General features: G+C 42.3%; 1 protein-coding gene across 1 annotated transcript in view; it reads right to left on the bottom strand.

The window, feature by feature from the left end:
* The window catches only part of LOC126335552 (uncharacterized), a 134,721-nt gene that overhangs the window by 32,902 nt on the left and 78,453 nt on the right, over positions 1–23,366 (bottom strand). The window contains exons 2-3 of the mRNA XM_049998954.1: positions 4,601–4,758; positions 1,879–2,053 (exon numbers count right to left, since the gene is read on the bottom strand). Coding sequence (XP_049854911.1) covers positions 1,879–2,053; positions 4,601–4,758 — 333 coding nt within the window. The remainder of the gene's footprint in view (positions 1–1,878; positions 2,054–4,600; positions 4,759–23,366) is intronic.

Genomic DNA, 23,366 nt, shown 5'->3' with positions numbered 1-23,366 from the left:
TTATTTATTATTTATATTATAATTTATTATAATTTAATTATTATTATTTATTTAGCGTATGGTATTACATATGAACAGCGACTAGAAATTGTGGATTACATAGTTTTACAAAATTTTACAAAATATATTAATTTTATAATTTATAATTTAAAAAATAAGTCTATAAATTATATCTAATCTGTCGACACCTTCAAGGACTGCCTCTGTCACTTCAAAGAAATCTTCCAAGTTCCGATGGTAGGCTCTTCGGCTACAGCTTGTTACAATGCGATGGATCGTCTGGTGTTCATTTCCACAGTCACACTGAGAAGAGGAAGCGCTTCCCGATCGGTAGAAGTTTCCAACACAGATGCCGTGGCCTGTGCGGATCCGATTAATTGTTTTCCAGGCAAGCCGCGTTAGTTTCATACTTGTGTCAGGTCTCTGGAGGGTCAAATGTTCCTCATGGGCAATAGTGTTCCACATTTCTGTCCACTTTTTGTTGATACTGAAAGTAGCTGCCTGTAGCGATTCTGTCAGTAGAACAGATGGCTGTCTAGATTTTAATCAGTTCTTTCGGAGTGCAGAAACGTCAGAAAGCATTGGAAGCAGGGGGATTTGAAGTAATTTTTGGAGTTCCTTGAGGAGGACGTTCTGTCTTCGGAGGTCTGGTGGCACAATGTCGCTTAGAGGTGGTAACCAGTATAGAGGAGTAGATTTGATGCAGCCTGTTATTGTCCTCATTGCTGCATTTAGCTCCACGTCAATTTTTCTCACATGTGTGCCATTGAGCCACGCTGGGGCACAGTATTCAGCAACACAATAAACCAGCCCTAAGGCAGCGCACCGCTGTGTCGTAGCTCTTGCTGCCCATGAGGTACCACTTAGCTTCTGTATGACATTATTGCTGGCAGACAGGTTTATCTACTACAGATCTCCTGGCTTAAACATGGTTCTTCTCAGAACCTACCAACCAGACACCTAAGGTATGCCGGCCGCGGTGGTCTAGCGGTTCTAGGCACTCAGTCCGGAACCGCGCGACTGCTACGGTCGCAGGTTCGAATCCTGCCTCGGGAATGGATGTGTGTGATGTCCATAGGTTAGTTAGGTTTAAGTAGTTGTAAGTTCTAGGGGACTAATGACCACAGATGTTAAGTCCCATAGTGCTCAGAGCCATTTTTGAACCTAAGGTATAACATTCGGATTTTAATTTAATTATTTGACATTAATTACTAGTGTATGTTTAAGAGTATTTCTATTTGATGTGTGAGAGAGTAAAGTCGATGTCGTGCTCAACTAGTGCATTATACATACGTCGTTGTCAAATACAGACGGCGTGGTCGACAACAGCTGGTTGTATGAAATGTACAGAATTTTTCCTAAGTATCTCCGGGGTTTCAGAAATGGCTCCAGCACACGTCACGGGATAGATCAGGTTTTGAAGTCACACTGCACGTGCTCAATGTGGGCACTGTTTGTGACACTCCATAGATCAATACTTGAATGTAATTTAGTGGCGTCTCTACTCCAGGAAAGTGCATCGTAGCCCATTTTGTAAATCTGTTCATTGGATTGCGTATCTGAAGTCGGGAACTAGTTTGATGTGACAGCTCGCAGTGGATGCATTGTCCCCATTTCCTGGCACACTTGCCACATAGTGATACGCTCTGCAACTATGCCACAGCTTCTATCGCGAATCGAAATTTGGAGGGATGCCTTATCCAGCGATATGTGACTTTTCTGTATGTCTTGTAATTTTCGCGCCATCGCCTTTTGATGCCTCAGAAGTACTTACGAGTAACTCTTTTCTGAAGAACTAAAAGACAAATCTATTCCCGAGTGGAAGGTAGACCCTTACCGACCGTAGTGAGGCCGGGAGAAAAAGTCAGAGAGCCTTACTTGGCCATGTCGCTGTCGAAGTTGAGCGGCATGCTGTCCATCCGGAGGGGATCGAGTGCGGGGAGACCGAGCAGCCTCTGCGGCTTGTGCATGCGCTGGCTGTAGCCCTCCGCCAGCCGGGAGATGTCTATCGGGCGGTCTGTCAGGTTGGTCAGCTTGCGCGCCAGCCCGTCCACTGCAGCACAAGTGAGACACACCACACGTCAGGAAGTTGAAAGGCAGCAATTACGGAAGATTCCAGCTTTACTGCACAGTTGCTTGGGGATACACGGAACAGTAAAGAGGTTATCAAAATAATGGAACACTGTATTGAGAACATACTCATAGTACAATAACACGCTCAAATATAATATCTTTTCCAATCCTTGGCGCTATCAGGACGGATATAGTGTGAATCACCTAAAATTTGCAGCGCAAATTTTGCGGTAATGGAAAGTGTTATGATGTGTGGTTTTCACAGAATGCATTGATTGGAGCTCGTATTGTTAGCCAATAAACATATTGTAATAATACTTAGAAATGTATTTTTTTATGCAAACATACACTTTTTATATGGAACAATGCCTATGGGCATTAATAAACTAAAAGTAGGGTAACTTAGAATGTCAGTGGTGTTTTTTGCATGATTCTAGTGCGAGTCGCTTACGAGATATCGTATTTTTAAAAGTTCCAACCCCGAAACTACTTCGTGCTATTCAGCCTGCGTGGTTGCTAACACTATGCTTATGTCTTCCCTTAGCGCACTGCTAGTTGCTAGTCAGTTAGTTTGTGACAGGCCAAGCAGTAGGTTGTTAGTGGACGATGCAGAAAAAGCCGACATGCTCAAGGGGTATGAAGAGTATAGGGCAGCGGTTCCCAACAGGTGGTCCGGGGACCCCCAGGGGCCCGCGAGCTATGCCAGAGAGGTCCGCAAGATGCTATTAGAATAAAAAGTATTTTAAATATATTTCGTATGATAACAGATTTTTTGTTTTGGTCGCTTACTGCATGAGCACAGTTTTAGCGAACGCTAACTTCTGCGTCTACCGCCTTCCTAGAGCCAACTGACACTAGCACACTCTAGCGCAAAACTAGAATTAGATAGAGGCAAATAGTTCTGCTGTATGCCGTTAGACTGCGCGCGCTGCCTCTTTGCAGCTGATTTCTCAATAATTAATGTGTCAATGTTTTTTCTAAGTACCAAAAATAGAAAATGTATAAAAAGGTCTTAATTTGGCTTTTTAGGTAATTGATATTGTGATATGACAAGGTACCAATCACGCTCGATGAGGGGGTCCTCGAGAAAATTTTGTTGGGAACCCCTGGTATAGGGAAATACGCTCCGTTCTTGTCTGTAAGGACGTATCAACTACACCCGACGAAATGTAATTACGTGTTACTGCAGCCTGCTTCGACATCTCCACTGATGTTTTAGTACATGGGTAGCAGTCAGTACATACATGACTGGACGCGTGTATTGACGCCACAGATATTGTACAGGTGTCGGTATGAGAATTTTTCAAAACACGCTATCTCGTAAATGACTTGCACTAGATTTCTGGAACAAACACCACAGATGTTGCAATTTACCCTACTGTTAGTTTCTTAATGTCAATAGGCATTGTTCAATTTAAAACAGTGTATCTTTGCACAAAAAGTATACTTTCTAAGCATTATTACAATCTGTTGATGGGCTAACAATACTAGTCCCTGCCTATCAATCCATTTTGTGAAAACCGCACATCAATAAGAGTTACAATTTTCGCAGCACTTACGGTGCAGATTTTAGGTGATTCACCCTGTATGTTCATGACTTATATGAACTTAGAATACATTATGATTCCTCCTCAAAAGCTACTGCCTAGTCAAACATTATAGAGGATGTATTATTGTTATATTATTTATCGCGGTCATAAAATCTTCACTCCTGTGTGTCCAAAGCAGGTCGTACAATACGTTCAGTACAGTAAAATTCTCTACACAACAGTATAATATTTTTTCTCAACTCCAATAACAAACAGATGTTCGCTGAGCGTAGGCTTTAAATCACTTAAGACACGCAAAGAATGAAAACTAAAAGAAAAGAACGATATTCTAAATATCTGTATTAGGCAAACACTATCCGGAAATTGTGGCGACCACTGCCAAGCAATACACTGTGTTCCGCAATTGCTGGCGCCAGTTACGTCTTTTAATTAGGACATACTCTGTATATGAGCCAACGAAAAGGTGTTGTTTAGGGACGAGATTGTTACGCACTCACGCAGCAAACTTTCATCAAACAACTGGAAGTACTTTAATTTGTGATATAACCATTCAACTTGGTTGTACGAACTTGCAGCGGTAGCGACAATACTGAGAGCAAAGCTGGTAACATCCTTGAAGCAGAAACAGCTTCAGTAGATACCATAGTCATAATGCTGGAACTCTCCACCAGCGTTACCTAGCGCTAAAAAAATCACAGACGTAATAATCCATATATGTGGATTGTTTCGAGAAGCATAATGATGAAAGTTATTGGAGAGTAAATCAGTTTCCGTAAAATGATGATGTTTTTTGTTCCCATGGCAAGGTAAAGAGCTGGAAAATTTGTACAGCGGTTCACGGTAACTAGTTCTACACTACAACGAACCTGGTGTAACTGCGCTGTTGGTGCTGTCGATACTACGCCTAGCATTGCAGGAGTGTGTCGCTGACAGAAAGGAGTTTCTACAATAAATGCGCAACACCGGTGTGTACTCACGGATAGTTCTTCCGGAGAGGTGGTCCAAGACGCGGTTGAAGAGGCTCTTGCTCATGGTGGACGGGTTGTGTCTCTCCCCTGCGGCCGCCACTGAAACTACTGCTGTCGTGACGAGCAACCATGCCGCAACGGTTTTAAGCTGCATCTCTGCCAGGAACCTGTAACGTAAAAAGCCTTCAATAACTATTGTGGGAATTGAGCAGCTAGAAAATTATATCTTTACACCTTCGGTAGTGGAATAATATACGCTGACGAAAAAAAAGATCCTCAACACCGAGAAGGAGTTGTGTGACATAAACAAAAGTCGGTAGGCGTGTTTCTACATCCGAAAGTTTCCAGTCGCGTAAAAGTGACGCTCGTAGCACCACTATGAGGATCCAAATGAGATTTGTTTAAAATACTCGCAGTAATGGTCGTGAGCGTTGGTTACCTTTGGTATTGGGCGTGGTGAGTTGATGTCAACCAAGAATGCCCTTAAGGCAACAAAGATGAAAATATATCATATCACTTCGTTCGAACGCGGTCGTGTGGTAGTGCTACGAGAAGGTACATGTACCTCCTGCGATATTGCAGAAAGACTTGGCAGGAATGCAGCCAATGTACATGATTACTGGCAGCGGTGGTCATCATAATCTACCGTTGCAAAAAGACCGGGCCCGGATGGCCACTTGGCGCTACCGAGAGGAAACACCATCGTTTTCAGCATACGGCTCTGGTGCATCGTAGTGCATCTGCAGCAGCAGTCTGAGCAGCAGTTGGCACCACAGTGACAGAACGAACTGCTGCAAATCTGTTACTTCAAGTTATGGTATCTCCCTTACTTTATGACTGCATATGATTTATTTACCGGTGCGTTAATATAATTACTTATATATTTGCACCTGGAGTGCACGTAAGTAAGGGCGATGCATGTTGTTGTTGTTCTTGTTGTTGTGGTGCAGCTCTCCATGCTAATCTATCCTGTGCAAGCTCCTTCACCTCCCACTACCTACTGCAACCTACATCCTTCTGAATCTGCTTAGTGTATTCATCTCTTGGTCTCCCTCTACGATTTTTACCCTCCACGCTGCCCTCCAATGCTAAATTTGTGATCCCTTGTTGCCTCAGGACATTCCCTACCAACCGATCCCTTCTTCTAGTCAAGTTGTGCCACAAACTTCTTTTCTCCCCAATCCTATTCAATACCTCCTCATTAGTTACGTGATCTACCCATCTAATCTTCAGCATTCTTCTGTAGCACCACATTTCGAAAGCTTCTATTCTCTTCTTGTCCAAACTATTTATTGTTCATGTTTCACTTCCATACATGGCTATACTCCATACAAATACTTTCAGGAACGACTTCCTGACTCTTAAATCTATACTCGATGTTAAATTTCTCTTCTTCAGAAACGGTTTCCTTGTCATTGCCAGTCTACTTTTTATATCCTCTCTACTTCGACCATCATCAGTTATTTTGCTCCCCAAATAGCAAAATTCCTTTACTACTTTCTCTCATTTCCTAATCTAATTCCTTCAGCATCATCTGATTTAATTCGACTACATTCCATTATCCTCGTTTTGCTTCTGTTGATGTTCATCTTATATCCTCCTTTCAAATCACTATCCATTCCGTTCAACTGCTCTTCCAAGTCCTTTGCTGTCTCTGACAGAATTACAATGTCATCGGCCAACCTCAAAGTTTTTATTACTTCTCCATGGAGTTTAATACCTACTCCGAATTTTTCTTTTGTTTCCTTCACTGCTTGCTCAATATAAAGATTGAATAACATCGTGGATAGGCTAAAACCCTACCCTGTCTCACTCCCTTCCCAACCGCTGATTCCCTTTCATGTCCCTCGACTCTTATAACTGCCATCTGGTTTCTGTAAAAATTGTAAATAGCCTTTCGCTCCCTCTATTTTACCCCTGCCATTTGAAAGAGTACTCCAGTCATCATTGTCAAATGCTTTCTCTAAGTCTACAAATGCTAGAAACGTAGGTTTGCCTTTCCTTAATCTAGCTTCTAAGATAAATCGTAGGGTCAGTATTGCCTCACGTGTTCCAATCTTTCTACGGAATCGAAACTGATCTTCCCCGTGGTCGGCTTCTACTAGTTTTTCCATTCGTCTGTAAAGAATTGGAGTTAGTATTTTGCAGCTGTGGCTCATTTAACTGATTGTTCGGTAATTCTCACATCTGTCAACACCTGCTTTCTTTGGGATTGAAATTATTATATTCTTCTTAAAGTCTGAGGGTATTTCGCCTGTCTCACACATCTTACTCACCAGATGGTAGAGTTTCTTCAGGACTGGCTCTCCCAAGGCTATCAGTAGTTCTAATGGAATGTTGTCTACTCCCGGGGTCTTGTTTCGTGTTATTTGCCTGAGTCGAGTAGCTGGTGATTCCTTCTAATTAAAACTCCATTGTAAACTTACAAGTTCCTAAAATGTGTAACTTCCCATCTGCAACTAATTTCGATTGTCTTTACTTGTGAGGTTGCCTAAGTCATTTTACGCTGACTGAAAGGAAATCGCAAACCAAAAAACATTTAATATACAGTAATGAAATTTCTGGAATACATTTGTGTAGGTGAAATATTTAAGTAATTAACTTTGCAAGATTAGAGATTAATGGAAGCGCAAGATAAGCCTTTGCAAGGGTGAAATAGTAGCACTCCGTCTTCAGGCCACAAGTGGCCCATCGGGACCATCCGACCGCCGTGTCATCCTCAGCTGAGGATGTGGGTAGGAGAGGCGTGTGGTCAGCACACTGCTCTTCCGGTCGTTATGGTGGTTTTCTTTGACTGGACCGCTACTATTCGGTCGAGTAACTCCTCAGTTGGTATCACGAGGCTGAATGCACCACAAAAAATGGCAACAACGCCTGGCGGCCCGGATAGTCACCCATCCAAGTGCCGACCACCCCCGACAGCGGTTAACTTTGGTGATCTGACGGGAACCGGTGAATCCACGGCGGCAAGGCCCATGTGTGAAATGCAGGTACATTAATAACTGAATGTTGAATGCAAGCATGCAAACGTGCACGCATTGTGCTGTACAGATGCTGTATGTCAGTTTGTGGGATGGAGTTCCATCTCTGTTGCACTTGGTCGGTCAACACAGGGGCGGTTAATGCTGGTTGTGGATGACGCTGGAGTTGTCGTCTGATGACTTTCCATTTGCGTCGACTGGGGACAGAACTGGCGATCGAGCAGGCCAAGGCAACATGTTGACACTTTGAAGGGCATGGAGGGTTAAAAAAGCGCTATGTGAGCGAGCGTTATCTTGTTGGAAAACACTCCCTGGAATGAAATTCATGAATGGCAGCACAGTAGGCAGAATCACTAGACCGACGTACGAACTTGCAGTCAGAGTGCGCGGCATAAACACAAGAGGCCTCCTGATGTCATACGAAATAGTATCCCAGACCATAACCCTAGGTGTAGGTCCAGTGTGTCTAACGAGCCGACAGGGCAGTTGCCAGGCCTTCAACTGGCTTCCTAACCGAAACAAGGCCATCACTAGCACCGAGGCAGTACCAGCTTTCGTCAGAAAACCCAACGGATCTCCACCGTGCCCTCCAATGCGCTCTCGCTTGACACCAACGAGGTCGCAAATGGTGGTTGGGTCAGTGAAATGCACGCTAAAAGACATCTGGCTCGGAGCTCTCGTGTCATTGTGGTGCGATCAACTGCTCAAATTGCAGATGCAGTACGATGCGTCAGAGTCATGTGATGAACACGATGGTCTTCCCTCTCGATAGTGCCACGTGGCCGTCCGCAGCCTGGTCTTCTTGCGAACGTTACGTTCCTGTGACCACCGCTGCCGGCAATCATACACAGTGGCTACATTCCTGCCAAGTCTTTGTGCAATATCGCAGAAGGTATATGCAGCTTCTTGTAGTCCTACTGTACGACCTCGTTCAAACTCTGTGAGGTGTTAATACAGGCGTCTTGTCGCCTTAAGGGCACTCTTGACTAATTTCAAATCACCACGTCCAATCTCAAAGATAACTAACGCTCACGGCCGTTACAGCGAGTATTTAAAACGAACCTGATTTGCACCCTCATAGTGGCGCTACTAGCGCCACTGTTATGCGACTGGCGCGAAATTTGAACGTACATCATCTTTCAGATGTCGGAACACGCCTACCAACTTTTGTTTATGTCACACAACTCTTACTTGGTGCATTTTTTTTGCCCTCAGTGTATGTCTGCCCCCCGGAGATAACGGATACTATGTCCATTTTATGTTATTTTTTATTTATTTATTTGTTTTTACTTTTTATTTATTTATTTATGTATTTTTGTAAAATCGAGTTAGGATCATATCCTAGATGTGGAATACGCTTTATATAGAGGTGTAAAGCAACTCTCTGTAAGCGGAAGTTTACAAGACTAGCGGATGGAATGGGAGCTACCCAGCTAACCATCTGGCGATATAAGAATGATGTTATAACCTTTCATGTAAAAATTACCCGTTACTTTTCATTTTGTAGATAGTTTTTGGTTACAAATGGGGCCTATACACATTTCTCCTGGAGCAAAAATATTACGTTTGCTTGTGTCAGCCTCTGAGAATGCAAGTTCATCGAGGAGTACAGGTAAGAGGCTTTCACCGGTGTTTAGAAGCATAAACTAAAAAGAGTATATATATAAACGGGAGTTGAACATTATTACTTGAACATTACGAGTCTGTTTACAGATGCTTTTCATTTCAACAATCATTAAGTTTGCTTTATTGTTTCATTGTGTATCCTCAACTAATGTTACTCTCGAGATGCAGCTTTGTCTGTCAGAGTTAGTCTTTTCACCGTATATCTTGCAACCCACTCGCACGTTCCTAACTTCTTTCCATTTGACTTAGGTTTATTAACCATTAACCCATTATTTTTTGAATGTGAAAACTGAATGTATTTCGATTGTTTACTATTATTTGCTTCTCTGAGCTTTCCAGATTCACACACTACGTGTGAAACTTGAAGAAAAAGGTATACGGGAGGGCGGGGCGTGAAAAACAATGGATTATGGAACAACAAAGATGATGGTTCGAGTCTGGGCAAAGATTATGTTCCAAACAAAAATGTAAGCTCCTCAAATTCTAATTTTTAACGCATCTGCGTCACGCAAAGAAAGAAAGAAAGAAAATAACTACCCAGAATAATGACAGCGTAACTAAAAACTGAGAAACGACTGACTTTTCGGAGAATGACTTGTACCTAATAAGCGAGGAAGAGTTAAATGAGTTAAACAGTAGCCCTAACGAACATGCAAGAAGTTGTGGTTGGCAGGAGAGCCAACCGTGTTCCTAAAGGAGGCCGAAATGCACGCGTTTTAGCTCACGCAGGCTGGCGTGAGGTCTGGAACATGACAAGGGAATTAGAATTGAGAAAAACGGACGTAACTCGTGGAATACTTAACTTTAATCCATTCATGGAGAACGTCGCTCTTTATGGTACATGATTCACAATATCAATAGTACGGATACTGGCGCCTTGCTAGGTCGTAGCAAATAACGTAGCTGAAGGCTATGCTAACTAACGTCTCGGCGAATGAGAGCGTAGAAGTCAGTGAACCATCGCTAGCAAAGTCGGCTGTACAACTGGGGCGAGTGCTAGGAAGTCTCTCTAGACCTGCCGTGTGGCGGCGCTCGGTCTGCAATCACTGATAGTGGCGACACGCGGGTCCGACGTATACTAACGGACCGCGGCCGATTTAAAGGCTACCTCCTAGCAAGTTTGGTGTCTGGCGGTGACACCACACAAGAAATAGATAAAGTATTCCTAAAAAATAAAAATAAATTATATTGCACCATTGTCTTACAATTAAAATAAAAGTGCATAACGTAATGTTTATGAACATCCTTGTCATTTCAAATAGTGTAATGGTGAATTGCCAAAAAGACCGTCAAACGCGGGTATTGTTAAAATTTATCAGAGAGGAACAAACATTCCAATAAACAAAACGCTAGAATAGAATTGTGTAAACGTTATTCAACATATTTCTTCCATCTCCTGCTAGGGAAAAATCCCAACATAAGCATCTTGGTCCCGAATGAAATAAAGGAAAATAAGCGACTTAAACATACAGGACTGCAGAGGCGACGACATACATGGACAACTTTCTGATAATGAATGTAAACTTTTTTCGAAGCCACCGCAGGTTGATTAGTTTCCGGTCAGATTTAAAAACAAGCCACACATACAGGGACAAACCACTGATGTATATGATTCACACCTTACAGAGTCAAAGATAAGGTACAGTTTAAAAAAAGAGGGTACAAAAATAACAATAACAAACGTCACACATCAAGTTCTTACTGGCGATCTGAACCGCTTTTAACAATGGGATGAGTTTTTACAAATGTAAACTGTGGACAATGATTTGTAACCGTTTTGATTCATCTGACAACAGAGATCACTACATAAGCCGGTAGAACGGGGATAAATCTCATCAGTTATTTTAAAACGTATGGAAAGTGAAGGAAATGACACTACGATCACGTCATTGCTATGGCCAGAATAAAAATTTATCATTATCATGTCTTTCTTCTTTTTATGTAAGAATATTCGCAGATGAAACGTGTTTATATGAAGTATCTTCTGAAAGGACGCAAGCACAAGAAGACCGACACCAGCCACCCATTAACACAAAGGAAACAAAAGAAAGTATACAACATGGCGATCCTGACACTTGGGGACTGGCAACCCATGTGTGTGAATTTCTAAGGGGCCAAATTGCTGAGGTCATTGGTCCCTAGACCTAAGCACTACTTAAACTAACTTACGCTAAGGACAACACACAGACCCATGCCCGAGGGAGGACTCGAACCTCCGGTGGAAGGGGTCGCGCAATCCGTGACATGGCGCCTCTAACCGTGCGGCCACTCCGCGCGACACTGCCAACAACTGAAGTGCGAGTGCTCTACACGGAACAAGAAGGCTTAAACAATTTAATGCATCTTTACAGGAAAAAATGCCCCATTCATTCAAAGGAAAAAAAAAGTTCAGAAAAAGAAGGTTCTCCTATCGACTTGAGTCGAATGCATTAAAACCCGGCGTTTCGTCCTCATCTGCAGAGGGCATTTTCAAAGGGGTTGGTCGTGCGGTAGCATTCTCGCTTCCCGCGCCCGGGTACCCGGGTTCGATTCCCGGCGGGGTCAGGGATTTTCTCTGCCTCGTGATGACTGGGTGTTGTGTGATGTCCTTAGGTTAGTTAGGTTTAAGTAGTTCTAAGTTCTAGGTGACTGATGACCATAGATGTTAAGTCCAATAGTGCTCAGAGCCATTTTTTTTTCAAGGGGGTCATAGCTTTGTTGAATGTCCGATCCACACCCTGGCTTCTTACTGACTAGAGCAAAATTTCGCTTCCGCCAGCTTCCGCGCAGTGGTGTGATGTCACATGTTTTGAAAACGCGAACACAATTAGTCATTGTCGACTGCCGTCGTCCGCTGTTGCTATCATCCCATGGTGGAAGCCAGGTACACATCTTCTTCAGATATACGTATGTCAAGAATTCGGCACATTTTATCAGTAAATTAAAGGGCATAATGGGCCAGCTGAAGGACATATTAATTACTTTTGATGTGATGGTTCTTTGTCGTCAGGGTCTTGAGGCGTATATTTGTATATCTTTAACCGTGCTTCGGAGTTTTTAGCATTAGGTTTTTCCTCTTTTTTTGTTTAGAAGTGATGTTTCAATTTCGTCTCTTCCAACCTCGCGCGTATTCTAAGTTTTATCTCTATCTACAATTATTCGCTTTTACTGGTTCTTCACCTCGAAGTTGATTGCCGTTGGATGACGTTGGATGACGTTGTAGATTTCGCATTAACCAGTTCCCTCTACTGCTAAAGCTGTCAGACAGACGTTCATTCGCAATTTATCTCCCCACTCATTTTTTAACATTCTTCTGTAAAAAGACACTCGAAGTAGTTTCAGTTAGTTTGACGTGGTACACCTTGAAACTTCAGAATAAGAATTTTTTACTTGGACTGAAATAACTGGGAAGGTGAAACTTCTTAATTCAATTCCGAAACTGCTGAGTGAAACTGAATACAAGTGAACCTGCTTAAACTGCTGAGTAAAACTGAACGTACTGTCTCTTTGCTTGTCTTTATCATTTCATATCTGGCCTACAAAATTATTCCGAACAAATATAACTGAAACATAATCTGACTGCTCAAATAATTAACACAAAAGAATGGCCGTGAATTAGAAGAAATCCTAACAAAGGCCTATACATTTCATGACACACTTACAATAATGTGACATCCGGTTCCAAAAAATTATATAATCGACACTAATTTTAAAGCTCTATGACGGACACACGTCCAGACCGTATGCTTGCACTAATACTTCAAACCTCTAAGCTCCATCTCTGGTAATTATAAACTTCCAACCTCCATCACTGCTGGCTATTCACCTCCAACTTCCATCACTGCTGACTATTAACTTACAACAACTTTGAGTCTGACCAGCTACAGAGCCTCCTACAGAGGGCACACAACGCTGTTATTAAAGCAGTATATCGCGCTGCCAACATATAAACACATAAACAGGCTACTTATAACCTTTCACTTTCGTACTTTCTATATAGGCCTATTTGCTTTCTATGTGGAACAACTGTTTTACTGCTGCGTGATTACCGGGACTTGATATCAAACAAGACTCTATTCTTATTTCTAATACAGATAAAGGAACAGTATGTAGCACAAGTCCATGACTGGGCTATTGGTCTGGCCAGAAGTAGATTGCAGAATATCTTCACCGCGAGGCTGGGAGGGGGAGGTTGGCTGGCCCATCACCCTGCCCGTTTTTATACCACCGGAAAAGATACTTGGAATTCATCTTTAGCAGGGTGAGTGTACCTGGTGGTGTTGTGGAGGGACTGTAAGCATCAAAAGTCTGTACCCCATACGGGATTGAACCTTGTACATCCGCAGCTGGTATATAGTGGTTTAGCAGCTTGACCACCATGTTGTTGTTGTTGTAGTCTTCAGTCCTGAGACTGGTTTGATGCGGCTATCCATGGTACTCTATCTAATGCAAGATTCTTCATCTCCCAGTACCTACTCCTACCTACATCCTTCTGAATCTGCTTATTGTAGTCATCTCTTGGTCTCCCTCTACGATTTTTACCCTCCACGCTGCCCTCCAATACTAAATTGGTAATCCCTTGATGCCTCAGAAATTGTCCTACCAACCGATCCCTTCGTCTGATCAAGTTGTGGCACAAAATTCTCTTCTCCCCAATCCTATTCAATACTTCCTCATTAGTTATGTGACCTACCCATCTAATCTTCAGCATTCTTCTGTAGCACCACATTTGGAAAGCTTTTATTCTCTTCTTGTCCAAACTATTTATCGTCCATGATTCACTTCCATACATGGCTACACTCCATACAGATACTTTCAGTAAAGACTTCCTGACACTTAAATCTATACTCGATGTTAACAAATTTCTCTTCTTCAGAAACGCTTTCCTTGCCATTGTCAGTCTACATTTTATATCCTCTCTACTTCGACCATCATCAGTTGTTTTGCTCCCCAAATAGCAAAACTCCTCTACTACTTTAGGTGTCTCATTTCCTAATCTAATTCCCTCAGCATCACCCGACTTAACTCGATTACATTCCATTATCCTCGTTTTGCTTTTGTTTATGTTCATCTTATATCCTCCTTTCAAGACACTATCCATTCCGTTCAACTGCTCTTCCAAGTCCTTTGCTGTCTCTGACAGAATTACGATGTCATCAGCAAACCTCAAAGTTTTTACTTCTTCCCCGTGGATTTTAATACCTACTCCAAATTTGTATTTTGTTTCCTTTACTAATTGCTCAATATACAGATTGAACAACATTGGGGAGAGGCTACAACCCTGTCTCACTCCCTTTCCAACCGCTGCTTCCCTTTCATGTCCATCGACTCTTATAGCTGCCATCTGGTTTCTGTGCAAATTGTAAATACCCTTTCGCGCCCTGTATTTTACCCCTGCTACCTTCAGAATTTGAAAGAGAGTATTCCAATCAACATTGTTAAAAGCTTTCTCTAAGTCTACAAATGCTAGAAACGTAGGTTTGCCTTTCATTAACATTTCTTGTAAGATAAGTCGTAAGGTCAGTATTGCCTCACGTGTTCCAATATTTGTATGGAATCCAAACTGATCTTCCCCAAGGTCGGCTTCTCCCAGTTTTTCCATTCGTCTGTAAAGAATTCGCGTTAGTATCTTGCAGCTGTGACTTATTAAACTAATAGTTCGGTAATTTTCACATCTGTCAACACCTGCTTTCTTTGGGATTGGAATTATTATATTCTTCTTGAAGTGTGAGGGTATTTCGCCTGTCTCATACATCTTGCTCACCAGATTGTAGAGTTTTGTCAGGACTGGCTCTCCCAAGGCTGTCAGTAGTTCTAATGGAATGTTGTCTACTCCGGGGGCCTTGTTTCGACTCAGGTCTTTCAGTGCTCTGTCAAACTCTTCACTCAGTATCGTATCATCTTCATCTACATCCTCTCCCATTTCTATAATATTGTCCTCAAGTACATCGCCCTTGTATAGACCCTCTATATACTCCTTCCACCTTTCTGCTTTCCCTTCTTTGCTTAGAACTGGGTTTCCATCTGAGCTCTTGATGTTCATACAAGTGGTTCTCTTATCTCCAAAGGTCTCTTTAATTTTCCTGTAGGCAGTATCTATCTTACCCCTAGTGAGATAAGCCTCTACATCCGTACATTTGTCCTCTAGCCATCCCTGCTTAGCCATTTCGCAGTTCCTGTCAATCTCATTTATGAGACATCTGTATTCCTTTTTGCGTGCTTCATCTACTGCATTTTTGTATTTTCTCCTTTCATCAATTAAATTCAATATTTCTTCTGTTACCGAAGGTTTTCTACTAGCTCTCGTCTTTTTACCTACTTGATCCTCTGCTGCCTTCACTACTTAATCCCTCAAAGCTACCTATTCTTCTTCTATTGTATTTCTTTCCCCCATTCCTGTCAATTGCTCCCTTATGCTCTCCCTGAAACTCTGTACAACCTCTGGTTTAGTCAGTTTATCCAGGTCCCATCTCCTTAAATTCCCACCTTTTTGCAGTTTCTTTAGTTTTAATCTACAGGTTATAAGCAATAGATAGTGGTCAGAGTCCACATCTGCCCCTGGAAATGTCTTACAATTTAAAACCTGGTTCCTAAATCTCTGTCTTACCATTATATAATCTATCTGAAACCTGTCAGTATCTCCAGGCTTCTTCCACGTATACAGCCTTCTTTTATGATTCTTGAACCAAGTGTTAGCTAACAGCTTGACCACCATAGTCACCTTATTTCTACAATACTCCGTACGCCGAGAGAAGAGCTCCGATAGGTGGCAGCGCAGTTGCCAGTATTCGACACGGACGGGCAACAAGCCAGCAGCGATCGCGCAACACTACAGCAACGCTGGGGCGTTGCCACGGTAACTTAAACAAAAGCTCACTATATGATTGGCCGCCGTGGACGCACGAAACACGTGCGTCAAGGCCGTGTCAACCGTCAGAGTTCTTATCTCGCCGTACGCACTGTAGTCGTAATTATTTTCAACTCTGATCTGTTTATTCTCCACACATCTGTTGTGCCAAGTATGCTCTAAATGGCACCAAAAAGTCTGCTAATTCATCCTTTTTTTTGTTCAGAAGGCATACGTCATCTACGAATCTTAGAATTCGTGTCTGCTGCATTTTAGTTTTATTCCTATTCTGATATTTCCTTTATCACCAGTAACGAATATTTGACGTACAAGTTAAACAACAATGACATTAAGATGCCTGAGTGATTTGTACACTTCTTAACCTTTTCCTTAATCGTTAGCTTTCAAAAAATCCAATGACAAAAACATGACACACAAGTAGTATCGCAAGGTCGCGCTATCTCACATGTTGTATAGAAGTAAGAAGACTAGCCACAGAGGGCTCACCAAATACAGGAGAAAGCGCTACGCTAGTAGTCTCGCCTTATCTCCGCGATAAGTAGCGGCTGAATATACGCCTGCGTGACGTGGTGTCAGGCTGCGCTTGCAGAACAAGACGGTGTGACGCTGACTGAGAAGGCGCACCTCATTGTTGGGCAGCTGCGACACTTCCACTAACATGCCAACGTCATGTCTTCTTACACAGAATTTAAATTTTATAATTTGATATGGCGGTAAGCATAAAAACATTTTGTTTTCAAGAATTCAATAGCTATAGCAAACTCCGACACAATAAAACCGAAAGAAGTAGCAACATTATTCGAACAAAGAAAAAGAAATCAAATCCGATTGCTTGTGATATGGTGCGTCATTTGTCATCCTTCACTCTTCCTTTCTACTGTTCAGTAAGATAAAGGGAGTATAATACGAGGCCTGCAAAACAGTTTTAGAATTTCTTGCATAATATATTTAAGATTTTGCAAAGTACCTTTCTAAGTTGACATCCCATCAAAAGCAACTTTCTTGGGCATGGAAAAGTTACAGCGTTCACTGCACCAAAATCATATTTTCACTTATTATTTCTGATGGTGTCGCTTACTGGGATCACATCTGTGACCATCATTAGTTCGATTATCACTATTAAAGTTAATTGGGACTGGTGCCCTGTGTCACCTTTGTAGTCATCTAACACGTTCCGTTCCTCGTGGTTAGATCAAAGCAGTCATCGATTAGAATGTTGGTTCAACCACCACAGTGCTTTTTGGGGATGGTTCTATAGGATACCTTATGTATCCGACTTACAACGCCAATCCAGATGCTCGGAGGCGTATAATTTCATGCAGAATGTAAAGCACAGACCAACAGCCCCTCTCTCTCTGAGAAAAAACACTGCCAGGACAGAATTTTCATACTGGCATTAAGGTATCGTTCTACAAAACTGTAAATGTGAGCTGTACCGCCGGTTCGCGGAGCTATCAATCCACCCTTTGCGATTTTTATACCGTTTCTTGAGATAATCATTATTTCCCACTGTTGATTTGTAAATGGTTGGCAATGTTCTTATGTCGATCCAAAATCTCATCTGTTTCGTGATCCTGCCAGCAAATGACGTGAACCATCTGTGAAGAAAGTGAAATAACGTGTAACCGTAATTTACTTCCCTCATGCACGTATCTCTTTCGCCTACAATAAGCAGTTATATCTAAGACAATTGTCACAAGGGTCGCAAAAAAGACGCCAAATAGAGAGGCATGCATAGAGCCATCAATCAGCCACACGATGAAATAAAATAACTGATAATCTACGACAGTAATTGTGAGCAACTGATAGATCACTCACAAGCTCAAACAACATAAGACAACACACAAAAAATCTACATCTATACTTCTAAAATCACCTTACCGTGTGCGGTTGGGGATACTTTTTGTACCATTGTAATTAATTTCCAAGAGACCAGTAGTACTAAATAGTCGATCAAACTAGTAAGCCACTTCCTTCCTTGTAAGACTCTTTCAATTAGTCCCAGCATGGTATCCGGTTTTCCTCCAACAAGTTTTATCTGGTCATTCCACTCTAAGTAGCTCTGTGCGATTACTCCTAGGTATTACTGTGTCCATAGATTTGTCGCCAATAGCGTAATCGAACAGTAATAGACCTCTTAGACTATTTATGCGCAATAGTTGCATTTATTTATGTTCAGGACCAACTGACGCTTTCTGTACCAATGACGCTCCTTTGCAGACTTCCCAGTATTACGCTATAGTCTTTTGGCGTTGCGATCTTCCTACAGACAACAGCTTGATCTGGGACCCATCCTGTGCACGATATTACTTTCACATCTATCTATTTCGTCCCGTTAGGAATGACGTGTTTCGCTTTATTTGCAATGAGGTCCTGAATCCTATCATAAATCTAATCCTATAGTCGATAAGATCGTATTTTCTCGACTAAATGTGAGTGCGTATGTGGCACTTGCGAATGTTATGGTGCACACGAAAATAAACATGGATGAATACAAAGATGCAACTCAAGTGAAAACCAAAAGAAGAAAGGCTAAAATTAAACGACTCACTAGTATCCAGGTTGTTAAAAAGTGTTGGAAAACCATGTTCAGTTCGGTGTTATCCCTTTCGGTACAAGGGTTATAAGTGCAAATACTGTTATTTTGGTGCATTAAATGTACCCATTTCAGTGCATTATTAGTTTCTTCTCTGCATCTAACAGTCTTCCTGCAAATACACATAATTTACTATCTGATTCATCGTCGTAACTGTATAAGTAGTCTGTTTAGGTTTTTATATTGGTAACGCCACGTAGCGCTCTGTATGAAAATCACTGACTGATGTGTGCTGTCTGTGGCTGGTTGGACTCATTGTTGGAATATTCGCTTGTGTAGTGTTGGGCGGTTGAATGTGAACAGCACGTAGCTTTGGGCTGTTGGAGGTGAGCCGCCAGCAGTGGTGGATGTGGGGAGAGAGATGCCAGAATTTTGAGGGGACGATCTGGACGTGTGTTCGTCAGAAAAAGGAAATTTGTTTATTTGGATGTCACAAAATTATATTTATGACTTTTGAACATTATTTAGGTAAATACTTTGTTCTCTATCAAAATCTTTCATTTGCTAACTATGCCTATCAGTAGTTAGTGCCTTCAGTAGTTAGAATCTTTTATTTAGCTGGCAGTATTGACGCTCGCCCCATTGCAGTAGTTCGATTAACGAAGATTTTTGTGAGGTAAGTTATTCATGAAAGGTATAGGTTATTGTTAGTCAGTGCCATTCTTTTGTAGGGATTATTGAAAGTCAGATTGCCTTGCTCTAAAAATATTGTGTGTCAGTTTAGTGATGATCAGAATAAGTAAAGAGAGAAATGTCTGAGTACGTTCAGTTTTGCTCAGCTGTTTGAAAATCAAATAACGTAAGAGGTTTTCCAGACTGTCATTTTTAAATTTTTGTAATGGGGCGTTACAACTGCACCACTAAGTGGACTACACCTGTCAGTATAGACACACCGTATTGCGTCTACGCATCTACACTTCTGTCCAGTGGAAAATAAATGGTCTTGCTCTTGTAACTTGAAATTGGAGGTAATAACCAACTCATAAACATGATAGTGCTAATAGCTATAATTATTACCCTGAAAATGAAGTAAATACTGATGTAATTTGTTCGAAAAGATTTCGGGATTGCAGCTGGTCGTCGTAAACTTCTGTCGACGATATTTCGAATGGACCTGATAGTCATCTTCAGGTGATCCATCGAAGTGTTCAGTTCACTGTCCCCCCTCTGTCACGAATAAAAGTGTCTGAACTTATACCACTAACACCCTGTATATAAGTAGTCGATATACAAGCAGTATTATCAAGGAAAAAAGTTGTACCTTGGAAAAACTTTCAGACGTGGGCTACTAGCCAGCTCTCTAATAGACTTTCGGCACACTCCGGAACAGAAAAAATGATGAACGGCGAAGGAATTATCTGAATGGGGCGTAAATTGATAGATACGATGGCAGTTTTAGAAAAACTGGGTGCTTAATTCAAGAGAACGAGCTGCACAAACTGAGCAACTCAGTAACGCGTTGGTCCTTATGCAAGTAGTTATCGGCTTACCATTGGTTGACAAAGACGTTGAATATCCTCCTGAAATGTAAGCCCAAGGTCGCTTGCCATGAAGAACAACAAAATGAGCGTAGAATATCGTCGACGTACCGCTGTGCTGTAAGGGTGCTGTGGATGACAATCAAAGTGGTCCTATCATGAAAAGAAATGTTCTCCCAGACATCAATCCCCGTTGTCGGCAAGTATGGCAGGCGACAGTCATATTGGCATCCCATCGCTGTCCAGGGCGTCTCCAGACATGTCTTCGACCTGGAATCTCATTAAAAAGCTAAACTCCTCCCGAACAGGCCATGGAGGCCCAACGGTACCGACCGACCGCCGTGTCATCCTCAGCCCATAGGCGTCACTGGATGCGGATATGGAGGGGCATGTGGTAAGCACACTGCTCTCCCGGCCGTATGTCAGTTTCTGAGACCGGAACCGCTAATTCTGAATCAAGTAGCTCCTCAGATTGCCTCACAAGGGTTGACTGCACCCCGCTTGCCAACAGCGACCGGCAGACCGAATGGTCACCCAGCCAAGCGCTAGCCCAGCTCGACAGCGCTTAACTTCGGTCATCTGACGGGAACAGGGGTTACCACTGCGGCAAGGTCGTTGGCCCTGGAATCTCATTGCCTGGGGTAGAACTGTCTTCAGTGATGGGCCTCGTTTCGAAATGAGCCGCGATGACTAGCGAAGAGGCGCCAGTTGGAAAGTTTTTGTCACGACATCCCTCAGGAAAACATCCAACAAATCTGTCAATCAATGTCAAGCCGAATAATTGCTTGCATGAGGGCCTGAAGTGGAGCAACGTGCTACTGACTTGCTTAATTTGTGAATGTCTCCCTCTTTAATAAACTATCCTATTTTTCTGAAATTGGAATCGTTTGTTTGTCTGTACATGTACATCACGTCTACTGACTTCATCCCCCATCCCCCTCCACTCTCTCGTGGTGCGTCTTTTCCTTTGTCTTAGAGTGTATCTTTTCTTATTCCATTTGTAAGCGATAGCATTAATTTTTTGTATGGCGCAGTCCTTTTCTGAAAGTACAAAAAATACTCCGAAAAAGTTATGGTTTTAAAAATGTGAAAAAAATTCCAAGGAACAACTTTGTCATGTAACAAGGGACAAGTGTGCTATTGAAAGTTAAAGGTGGTACAATTGACAAGATATTGTCAATAATGTATTTAATTATCCATCTGTTACATTATTAAAGACCGTATACCTATAATCATTCCGTGAAATCAAATTAAGTAGGTGTATTGTCAAAGGACGAGGAAGAAATCATAGCAAATTCAGAGATTCGCAACAGGTAAGTGTTACGGAGATGCTTCGAGAACTCAAATGGGAATCTTTGGAGGGAAGGAAACATTCTTTTCCAGAAACACTATTCAGAGACTTTAGAGAATGGGCATTTGGAGCCGATTGCCAGACGATTCTACTGCCGCCAACATACAGGACCACGAAAATAAGATACGAGAAATGAGCGCTCATACGGAGGCATATAGACGGTCGATTTGTCCTCTCACTGTTTGCGACTGGAATAGGGAAGGAAATGACCAGTGGTGGTCAGAGTATCATCCGCCATGCCCCGAACAGAGGCTTGGGGAGTACCTGTGTGGATGTAGATAATTTAAACAGACTTTTAAATAGAAACTACTGAAAATATAACACAAATTTCCATTTTCAAGACCTGCAAAACTGTTAAAACTTCGAAGAACGCCGTTTTCCGTTTCGAAGTACAACATGGTGCACAACCGGCGAAATGCAGCTTAACTGTCCACACCTTATGTAAAGAGCTCTAACGACAACAGTAACCGTTCTCGAAAGAACAGATACCATTGATGGCCGTGCAGCTTCTCTAGAATAACCGCTCAGAGTGGCCGTGCTGTTCTAGGCGCTACAGTCTGGAACCGAGCGACCGCTACGGTCGCAGGTTTGATTCTTGCCTCGGGCATGGATGTGTGTGGCATCCTTAGGTTAGTTAGGTTTAATTAGTTCTACGTTCTAGGCGACTGATGACCTCAGACGTTAGGTCGCAAGGTGCTCAGAGCCATTTCTCTAGAATAAATGATAATTAATTGAAACCCTCAGCTGTGTATCTGTTCTTTCGAGAACAGTTACTATCTTCAGAGATAGGTAAATGGCTACCAGGCCACTGACCTTGGTCTGTGCGAATGCGCACAGGTTGCCCGAACTCTTACGGGAATCGTCGCCTTAGTGGGCGCGAGTAATGAGTGGGTGGGCAAAGTATCTATTAGGAACATTACGTATGTAGATTGTGGACAGTTGGGAATGTGGGTCTCACGGGAAGCGTGTAAGGGATAAGTCTCTGTAGTCGCGCTATTAACCTGTGTCTTCGGTGGCTCAGATGGATCGGCACGGTAGCTCAGCGTGTTCGGTCAGAGGGTTAGCTGTGTAAGTAGGCTGTTTAGGTTTTTTTATTGGTAACGCCGCCGCCACGTAGCGCTCTGTATGAAAATCACTGGCTGTGCTGTGTGCAATCTGTGGCTGGTTTGCACTGTCTGCCATTGTAGTGTTGGGCAGCGGCAGCTGGATGCTAACAGCGCGTAGCGTTGCGCAGTTGGAGTTGAGCCGCCAGCAGTAGTGGACGTGAGGAGAGAGATGGCGGAGTTTTGAAATTTGTAAGACTTGGTGTCATGAACTGATATATATATTATGACTATAAAGGTAAATACATTGTTTGTTCTCTATTAAAATCTTTCATTTGCTAACTGTGCCTATCAGTAGTTAGTGACTTCCGTAGTTTCAATCTTTTAGTTAGCTGGCAGTAGTGGCGCTCGCTGTATTGCAGTAGTTCGAGTAACGAAGATTTTTGTGAGGTAAGTGATTTGTGAAACATATAGGTTAATGTTAGTGAGGGCCATTCTTTCGTGGGGATTTTTGAAAGTCAGATTGCGTTGCGCTAAAAACTATTGTGTGTCAGTTTAAGCACAGTCGTGTATAATTGTTCAAAGAGGACGTTTCACATAGAACAGTCTTGTATAAATTTTTCAAAGGGGACGTTTCATATGTCGACCCTTAGCCGAGGATACCTCACTGGAATCTTCTGATTTTTTCTTGTAGTTTGCGTAATTAGTGTAGATTTTGTTTATTGCTAGCGCGTAATTGTAGAGAGAATCTCCTTTGTAGTTGCAGTCTTTCATTGTTGTACAGTAAAACAGGTGTGGCACGCATGTAAATTTGCACCACGTATTTCGCAGCTGTGCTTGCAATTAACTAGTT

Source organism: Schistocerca gregaria, chromosome 2 (genome assembly GCF_023897955.1).
Source record: "Schistocerca gregaria isolate iqSchGreg1 chromosome 2, iqSchGreg1.2, whole genome shotgun sequence".
In the NCBI taxonomy this organism is placed as follows: domain Eukaryota; kingdom Metazoa; phylum Arthropoda; class Insecta; order Orthoptera; family Acrididae; genus Schistocerca; species Schistocerca gregaria.
Note: the sequence above shows the minus strand (reverse complement) of the source record. Positions and strands in the feature narration are given on the sequence as shown.